At 38.5% G+C, this 10,000-nt stretch overlaps 1 protein-coding gene across 2 annotated transcripts in view; it reads right to left on the minus strand.

Moving 5' to 3' along the window:
* The window catches only part of LOC138049281 (nuclear pore complex protein Nup160-like), a 47,797-nt gene that overhangs the window by 25,442 nt on the left and 12,355 nt on the right, over positions 1–10,000 (minus strand). For both annotated transcript variants that reach the window (XM_068895488.1, XM_068895487.1), the window contains exons 11-19: positions 9,080–9,178; positions 8,343–8,447; positions 7,733–7,798; positions 6,661–6,760; positions 5,985–6,046; positions 4,898–5,001; positions 4,177–4,242; positions 1,461–1,555; positions 293–459 (exon numbers count right to left, since the gene is read on the minus strand). In XM_068895488.1, the coding sequence (XP_068751589.1) occupies positions 293–459; positions 1,461–1,555; positions 4,177–4,242; positions 4,898–5,001; positions 5,985–6,046; positions 6,661–6,760; positions 7,733–7,798; positions 8,343–8,447; positions 9,080–9,178 (864 nt within the window). The remainder of the gene's footprint in view (positions 1–292; positions 460–1,460; positions 1,556–4,176; positions 4,243–4,897; positions 5,002–5,984; positions 6,047–6,660; positions 6,761–7,732; positions 7,799–8,342; positions 8,448–9,079; positions 9,179–10,000) is intronic.

Below are 10,000 nucleotides of genomic sequence, written 5' to 3' on the forward strand. Positions count from 1 at the left end.
CTTTTTGTACTGTCTTGTACTATAAAACGATTCTCAAATGATATAATTTTGAGCAGCCATTTGCTGTGCTATTTTTGAAGCCATGACACTGAAACTGATTGACACATTCATCTACTGATCAAGGCGGTTTGAAAGCTGTAACACGTACAAGAGACACCCGTGACAGGTGACATGGGTTACGGGTTCAACTGAGAACACTGCAGCTATAAATTATCATAAAATTTATTTCCATGATCTTTCATCAAACGTGGCAATTAACATGAATTTAGTAAATAATTTGTTATTTAATTACCTTATTGATATTAAGCTTTGTCATCAAACTAAGCAGCACCAAGAGCTGTTTGCAAATAGACATGCGGGATGAAATCATTTGGCGAGAAGATGTGGAAAGTAGAGACAAGGAAAGTTCACTGCTAAAAAGATGACTACAGCTCATCGCGTGATATGCTTCCGACCAGCCTACGATATAAACAACACCAAATTAATTAGTGTCCAGTTGAGTTAAAGCTACATGTACCAAGTTATTGCATCCTTCCAGCTTTAGTGGGGAGTGTCAGCACATATACTATAATCATGAGGACTAGTCCTAGTAACACCTCGAGGACTGCACTAACGTGGGCACCTGAAGGTAAAAGGAGGCAAGGGCGGCCGAGAGAAATGTGGAGAAAGAAAGAAACCAGCTGGGATGGCATTCGTGGGGGCCTGTGGTCGCATCAACGGCAGACCAGGATGGATGGCGCAATCTTCTGGCTGGCCTTAAGAGTCCTCATGGGCCTGATGAGGATAAGTAGTCAGCACTATACATTTGGCATAATGACACGCTGAATTTCAGCCCTTCCCTGGCACAATCTGAAAAATTGGGAAGCAATCTTTTCCTGGATAAAAGACACAATGAAGGATGTCGCCTGTGGTACTACTGTTTTTTATGCCATACATGTACAAGGTGGTTCTATATTTTTAAGTCTGTGGAAATCAGTACTTTCCTGTAGTGCTGTTTATTATGCTGTACAAGGTGGTTCTAACTTTCCAGTCTGGATGAAATGTCACATGAAAGCTACTGAGCAATACTTTGCAGTGGTGCTGTTTATTATTGTGAATACACTGGGTGTGCATGTACACTGTAATAAACTTGCCCTGGTCTATAGATGAAATCCTAAAGTGAAACCATTCAGACAGAAGCTGCTGGGCAGTTCTTTCTTGTGATACATTTGAATAATAGTTACAGTGATGGTCGCAGTCCTTGTGCCTTGATTTTCTTTTAATGATCCATTAGAATTTATTAAGTAACCCCTTTTCCTCCTACGACTGATAGTTATAGATTTTTTTTGCTCTGTCTAACCCCAGACGATTTTACTCGTCAATGGGGCGCCATTTCAGGGGTGATTGGGGTAAGTACTGCAACACCATGAAAAAAATGCTTTTCTCAAAATACTGATCCGTTAACAGTAATCTGCTCATACCAGCATCTGGCTTTGCATCCTTTACAACCCCCTGAATGTCCAATCCTCGAAGCAAGTAATCAAGACATTTGAAAACACCACTGACCTTGTGCAAACTGAAAAAAGAAAAATTCTTGCACACTTTTTCAATAAGAATTATAATTTTATTATTAACTTTAAGTTAATGATTTTTATACAGGGGTTTTGCGGGTCACCAGCGGCTACTCTTCCTTGATTTTCAATCAAAGCCTAGTAAAAGACAAGAGTGACTGCTGCTTAAATTGATTAGCCCAGGCACCTACTTCAAACATCATTGAAACCCCTGTTTATAGCTTCAAAAATTCACCCATGGGCACTAGCATTTCTGAGGAATTTCATCCAAGGTCAGAGAGAATGCTATGCTGTCAAGCAAGTGAAGCACTGAGGACAGAAAAATACCTCTCAATGGTATCTTTAACTGAGAACCTTGTTTAAGCCTGCATAGCATTTTCTTGGACATTAAGTATTACTCTCAGACTGGATCCCTGGATATTAATATCATAATTACAGCTGGCAACAGTAATTATTCTGAGACTATTATTTTTCAATGCCAACTGCCTGATGACATCGGCTAAAAGAGGTGGTTACCGCGCACCGGTGGCTCAGTTGGTTGAGCACCGGGCTGTCACGCGGGAGGTCGTGAGTTCAACTCCGGCCGGACCAACACTCAGGGTCTTTAAATAACTGAGGAGAAAGTGCTGCCTTTGTGATTACATCTGCAAATGGTTAGACTCTCTAGTCTTCTCGGATAAGGACGATAAGCCGGAGGTCCCGTCTCACAACCCTTGTTCATTAACTCTGTGGGACGTTAAAGATCCCACACACTATTCGAAAAGAGTAGGGGACAGTGTTCCCGGTGTTGTGGTCCGACCTTTCCAGCATGTGGTCGGCTTGACAGGATTAGCTTGAAGGGGCTTCTGTGTGAATGAGACCACAATTGTGTATAACAGCCAGAAGCCAGGCTACTTAGTCAAGTGCTGGAGCCTTACGCAAACCAAACCAACCAAACCAACCAAACCAATCTGTATGAACTAAGACAGATCTTGAGCACGTAGTATGCATGATCAACTGATAAAGATTTGCTCAAGTTGGCAATTAAGTGTGCAAGAAATTGACGAACAGCCATTTCCCTCCTTAAAACTATAATTACAGTAATTTAGGCAAAGTTAAAATTGAGACATTGCTGGCCAGCAGCGTTTCATGCAAGGGCTGGGGGAGGGGGGTGCCTCAAGTGTTGAGCAGGGGCCCACATGCTCAACGTTGCAGGTTGTTATGAATCTATTCATTGGAACTCAATTGTCAGTTGCAACACGTTATAAAATTTGCACTCTCTTTGGAATGTACTATGAATTGGTACATGTATGTATTGTACTGACTGCTTCGTCAGACTGAGTATGACTGCTGCCAGGTGGCGAACTGTGGTAGAGTTTCCTTGGCAGCCACCTCGTTGTGTTTAGACATGCACGTTCAGCACAACTCTCTCAGCACCTAACCCCAAGCCCATCTTGCCCAAGAATTTAATAAGTGCTTAACAACCGCCGATTTTTCATCATTCAAATTTGTACCATCTCAGTGGCATGTTTTGAGAAAAAATAATAATTATATAAGATTAGGTGTGGTGTGCCTCCACCCATTTTACAGAATTACCCTTCCAAAGGGTGCCCCTTTTTGTACATGGTAGTGGTAATGAAACGGTTTTGGTGCATGGCTGGGTTTAAACCAATCAGCCTCCCATACACGTACATGTACATACATGTATTTATTACACATAACGTGAGAATTTCATTCCATAAAGCTCATTTGTACAAATCTATAAGCTTTATTTTCACATGTGGAAAAGGCTTATGCAGCCAATCAGAATGGCGTACAGCTATTTCACATGTGGAAGTATAACCAATCAACGATAGCGTAAAGGCGTTTCCATGCCAATAACTTGTGCATCTCGTGCAAATCGTACATGTACTTTGTTATTGAATTAAATTACATTTGCATTTGGTTCGATTGTTAGTGAGTTTTTGTTTCTACTTTGAGTTCAGAAAACTATTTTAATGAAAATTCTCGTCTTATGTGTAATAAACAGTTCACGACATAGACAGTGCTTTGTAAGGGGTTTTATTCACTCATTGTTTGTGTCAAAAACCCTCACTCGCTCGTTCGGGTTTTTGACACAAACAACTTGTGAATAAAACCCTGTACAAAGCACTTTCTATGACGCAAACTATATATATCTGGTGCTCTCCCAACAGAGCTGGTTGGTTCATACCGCATCATCATCATCATCACATCTTTCTTTACCCTTGGATTTTAGAGTAGCTTGATGTAGCTAATATTGTGGAGAATTTATCCTCCCAACCATGATATATCACAGACAGACAGATCACAACACCTGCAACTCCAAGCCCTGCTCTAGTTGCGAATGGTCTATGGCTTCTCTTACATTGTACATCCCACAGGGTTTTGTTCAAAGTGTTTTGGTTGTGACGATCGAGGCTACGGTTCATCATCCTTCTCAGAGACGACTAGAAAGTCTAACCATTATTTTGCAGATGTAATTACAAAGGCAGCACTTCCTCCTCAGTTATTTAAAGACCCGGAGTGCTGGTCCGACCGGAGTTTTGTTTCCACGATCTCCCGCACAGTTTAATTGGAGTGATTCCCAACCAACTGAGCCAACCAGTCTGTGGTTGGCCTACTTTACCTTGTTTCCAGCTCCTGTTGAAATTCAAACAAAGAGTTCCCATCTAAATCCTGATGGTCTTCTTCACTGTAAAATATGAAAATAAAAAGAGAAAAATGTAGTACGTGAAGGATATTATTACCACAAAATTAAGGATGAAATTAATAAAGAAAGATTCACATGTAGCCTCACTTTCGCCACTGTTAGCATTGAAGTGCAAGATTAAGGTGACGGAAGGTCTTGCACAGTGGTAAGCACACTCGCCTACCACCAATGTGGACCGGGTTTGATTCCCAAACCCTGGTTCACTACTCTGCTCGAAGAGGTTTTTCTCTGGGTACTCCATGAGAGTGAGACTTGACAGATTTTCGCTGGGTACAGTACTGTATGTGCCGCTGGCCTCTCAGAACCCCTAACTTTTTATAGTCTATTTATGGCCAATTGTAGACCCCATCTTAGTCACTTTTGGGTACATGTAATTTTAATTAGTGACCCCAACTTAGTCACTTCACTTACATGTAGTTCACCAACAGCCGACAAAAAGTGTTGGCTACTTTACTCAGAGAAGTTGGCCACCTTTTTTTCCTAAACTGAAGAAATTAAAGCCAGATTCTTTCAACCCTAAGATTAAAATTCATTTTGACAATGACAATAGTTATTTACTCTACACAAACTGGCCATCAATTTCAACTGTTATTGAACCGTACACGTGCATTCCTTAATCTACTCTGACAGCCTTTACCTTATGCTTGTCAAAAGTGAAGTGGCAATCTGTTCTGCTGTTAACGCAGGATTCAGCTGATATTTGACATCATTTTCGAGGGCTGACAAATGACCTGGAGACAGCTTTCAAGAAAGAACACAATGTTGAGATGTTAGCCCAGAATATAATGAAAAGAGATTCATTAATTTTATCAGCAACAACGCTTAGTCTGGAGAGGAAACTTTGTGCTTCTGGTCACTAGCAGACTTTGTCACACACTACACAACAAAGGCACATCACAGGCACAGATCCCAGTCACATGCACATCACAGGGTCACCTTCACAAAAATGTACTGTATAAGAAACACTGTAACCACAGCCATGTTGGTGTTTCAAAACAAAACAATGGCTTCTTTTTCTGTAACAGTTTCAGTACCAATAATTACGGCCAATGGTCACATTGAGTGAAAGTCTCTATACAGAACAGAGAAAAAAGCTGTACTTCTATAACAAAGGAAGCATTAAATAAATCAACATTGGTAGAGGGCTGGTAGGATGTGTTCACTCCTGCTATAAACGTGACTCAACAAAAAACTACCAACATCTTTCTACGAAAACCACTGATCTGTGGAATGGCTGGGAATTTACGTGTCACTGCCCCGCCCACTTTCGCTTGGAAATAGTTCAAATTCTTAAGAAGTACATTGTATTGGCAGAACTGAGCATGTATAGAAGGCTCTATAATCGTGGAAAAGCTCTCGGAGAAGACTTGAGAATAAAGATTATACAATGCATTAATATCGGAAAAGGGGGAGACTTCACCACAGGTTTCTTCGTGGGAAGTTTCTCCGAGATTGCCATAGAAAACAGAGATAAATTTTGAAAATGTGTTTTTCCGTTGTTGCGGATGTTAAGCCCGTGGGAAAGGAATTTCATCAAAATGTTTAACGAAAGTGGGCGGGGCAATGATTCGGTAAATCAGGGTCATTCCACAGATCGGTGGTTTTCGTACGTAGTACACTGTAAAGCCACTTTCTTCACTTTTAATTAACTTTGCTACACGTGTAATTCAAGCAACTCCAGCATAGGCAATACCGCAAAGAGAATCTTTACATTTACAAGTTACCTCGTGTGAAACAAGTTGTAGGACATTGCAAAAGTCTATGAAGGACGTTTTCAAGGTTTTCTCTACAAAATTACACAAAGTAAAAGAAATCAATACAGTACTGCATACAGTAAATACCTCTTACTAACCGAGTTTGAGGTCCGTACTGTAAGTTACAGACCAAGTTTTTTCCCGTTCATTTATGGCCCAAGCGCACGGGCCATAAATCAACTGGAAAAATGAGGATCCGTAGTTTATAGTATGGACCGAAAAAACAAGTTAGTAAGAACTTTATTATTATAATACCTCTGAGCACAAACGCAAGGAAACCAGTTGAAGTCAAGTGGAAGGTTCAACTGCCACAAAGATTGCCATGTCAAAATCCGAAAAACTTTAATCTTCTTGACTGTTTGAAATAGTTGCTTGCAAGATTCAAAACATTTTACAAGTTTATGTAACAGAAACGACATGAAAAACTTGCTACTGTAGATAACATTTTATCTAAATTTTAAATTTAGCATGCTGTACTACCTGAGAGATATACATGTAATAGGAAAAAGTTGTCATGTCCACACATTTCTCATGAGATGCAATAATTTTACTCTTAAAGAGATACATGTACATGTATGTATGTTCTTACTAGTACATGTCTCCCAATAATTGAATTAATTGGGAAATTATTGCCATTATTATTTACCAGCAAAAGGTTCTTGAGCTAAAAGACTGACATCAAGAGATTCAACGGAAAGGTGAAGCTGTTCAAAAACATCACATGGTCTAAGAAACGACAGCATGTCCTATAAAAAGAACAATAATAATAATAAATAATATTAATAGTTTATATGTTTTTCATTATGGTATTGATAGTTGAAATAAAAATGTTGACATGCTTCCATCAATGACCTCCTAGCTAACACTTCATGTAATAATATTATACAAACACAGCAACCAACGTACGGCAACTGGCTATGCATGCAATGCATGAGGCAACTGAATTAATTTTAAAAGTAAAAAGAAAGGGTTACATTTTTGCAAACGTTGGCTGTGTAGCACTTACATTTCAACAGAATTAACTACATGTATTGGAGGGTAATGTGAACTGCTAATTTTCTACCCATGTAAACCATGTGAGCTACCAATGGAATTGGACCCAAACTCTGATCAGGGTGGGAATTGAACCCACAACCTTTGGGTTAGATCACCACAGTGACTACTCTACTGACTGAGCTACAAGGTCAGAAGGGAGCAGTACCAGGTACTGAGCTACAAGGTCTGAAGGGAGCAGGTCCTGGGAATTTAAGATGTCACTTTCACGGCAATGAACATGTACAAGTACAAGGAAGGGTTACGTTTTTGCAAACATTGGCTACATGTAGCACTTTCTTGAAACAGAATTAACTGTTGGAGGGTAATATGAAGTGCTACACAGCCAACATTTGCAAAAACATAACCTTCCTTGTACTTGTACACATTCATTCAGAGAATTTTAGGATGAGTTCCAAAGGAGGGCCAAGAAAGTTCAATCCCTTACCTAGAAAGGGTCATTTTATTTTTGCCGCTTTACTGCAAATCTCCACCCCCCTCCCCCCTGCTAATTTCTGACAAGTGCCTTAAGTGTACTTGTCCTGGTGGTGGTGGTTGGTAATGACGATGATGATGACGATGGCGACAGTGAATGATAGGTTCCCAGAATACAAAATGTATGTATACAGTCATGTAACACCAATGAATAAATTATTTTATATCTCTTTTAAGAAAGAAAAGCTCACCTTTCTGATTAAACTGACTAAGCCTGTGTTGGCATCAGTAAAAATACCAATGGCTTTATTGGTAACCTGACAAAGACCAAAGAACAAACAAATTATTAATATACACAACTTTTGAATTCTATTTTTAATATGTAAACTTTGATGGTTTAAAATATAATAAGCGCAGATATTTTGCGAGTTGAGTAGTATACGAGCAATGAGCAAAATGTCCACAAGCATTATTACACGTTTAAACCATCGAATAAGAGATTTATTATTCCACTACAAAAAGGTGTTATTTTGCTTCAATTTCATTTGGTAAGAGTGTTTTGGAAAAAATGCATCATCTGCCCTTCAGGGTGCGTGCAAATGATGTAAACAGCACAAAAAGCCAACCAAAGATCTTTATTTGATTGCATATTAAACAAAATGACGAGTGACAAGCGATGACAAGCTAAATTCTCAGGCTTTGCATCTTGTTGAAAACAATTTCTTTCATTGAAAAACTCCCATTCCAACTGTATTTGCTCTGTTCTAAACCGGTCAAACCGGGACACTGCAGTGTATTATCATAAAATGGCATAATAGTGGAATAATAAAGTTTATTATTTAAACAAAAATTAATTCTTACCTGGTGATACTGTACCACATAGCTATAGAACTTGTTCCAGCAGTGTAGCTGCAGATTACTATACTCGTCATGAAGCATCTCATAATCTGGTGCTGACATTTGAATCTAAGCAAAACACATGCATGTGTAATAAGACCTCAAAGCAATCACATGGCAATATTTTTGTTGTTCAGTACTGAAAATACTGGTATTATCCTGTACACACAACTGGATGTCCAAGCCAAATCACCCATGCAGCATAATCTTTATCATTTCGAAATTATCATTAAAACAAAAATTATACTAACAATTTTTTATTACAAAAAGGGTCTCATTTTCCAAAAAAACTTCATAAAGCAATTATGGTTGTAAGTGAGAGTTAACAGATAAACTATTTTTTATCAACACAAATTAGCATAATAATAATTATTATCATGTATAAACGTCATACATGACATTGCACTTAATAATAATAATTAGATTAATCTTCCCATGGATCAAGAACAAGAATTTGTCATGATTTAGAGGGGACAAAAATAATTTAATTGACTGGAGGAGGTGCACAATAATTATCTTCTGTGCAACCCTAATGACTGTCAGATACATGAAACATTTAGAGTTCCTACACTCTACTAACCACAAATCAAGGCACACCTTGGTACCAAAAATGTCTACTCACTAGGTTGCATTCTACTACAAAATAATGTCAAACACTATGATAAATACACACACGGTGATTGTGGTTAATTTGCACAAACCTCTGAATCAATAAGGTTGATAACAGCGTATTTAAGATCTCTCCTAGAAACGTTCTCATCCAAGTCACTGAAATTTGCAACTGGTAGATGCCTGTAAATCTGTTGAAAGATATAAAACTTACACAACAAATACTTGTCATCAATAAAAGTCATACAATACACAATAATAATTATTTTTATTATAATTAAAATAAATTATTATTTTTCCTTTTGGTTCTGGCTATTCTGATTCTAGCTGAAAAATACAAGTCGGAGATACATCTTGCCCAAAGGAAAGAAAAACCGTTCTGTTTGCCATAAAGTTATGTTCTGTTGGAGTGGTTTAAGGACGGTGCCTTATATTGTTATTGCGCATATGTTCTGCGCATCTTGAGATACATGTACTCGGATTTCCTATTGGTGATGCTTACTAATACAGGGATACTTTTGTGCGATTTAAAACTATCCAGAGAAAGTAGATCTTAGTAAGTACTCTTAGTATCCAAACAGAAAATTGGGGGTAACCACGCATTTTTCAGAGATAATTAAGCTTCAATTTGAGAAAAGACACCATACATTGCTTTGTATTTTAAAGCTTTTTACAAAATTAATATTATTCATGAGTTATCTTTGAAAAATGCGTGGTTACCCCCAATTTTCTTTTTGGATTTCAATAACACTTGTCAAGATCTACATTTCCTGCTTAATCGCACACCGGGGCAAAAATATCTTTAATTAGTAGGCACCGTCCTTAATACCCTGATGGGTGACCATCCAGGAATTTCCCAGGCTGTACACTCTGGGGAGTCAGGCAGGCACATTGGTCATGAAACACGCCTCCTATCTCTTTGACTGTATATTGGCTGAGTTTACAGTACATCTCAACTTGACTTCAGGGCTTTTGTCCTCACTGGTAGATCAGTTTTCCTCTCTCAACAGAAT

This window comes from Montipora capricornis, chromosome 5 (assembly GCF_036669925.1).
Source record: "Montipora capricornis isolate CH-2021 chromosome 5, ASM3666992v2, whole genome shotgun sequence".
In the NCBI taxonomy this organism is placed as follows: Eukaryota; Metazoa; Cnidaria; class Anthozoa; order Scleractinia; family Acroporidae; genus Montipora; species Montipora capricornis.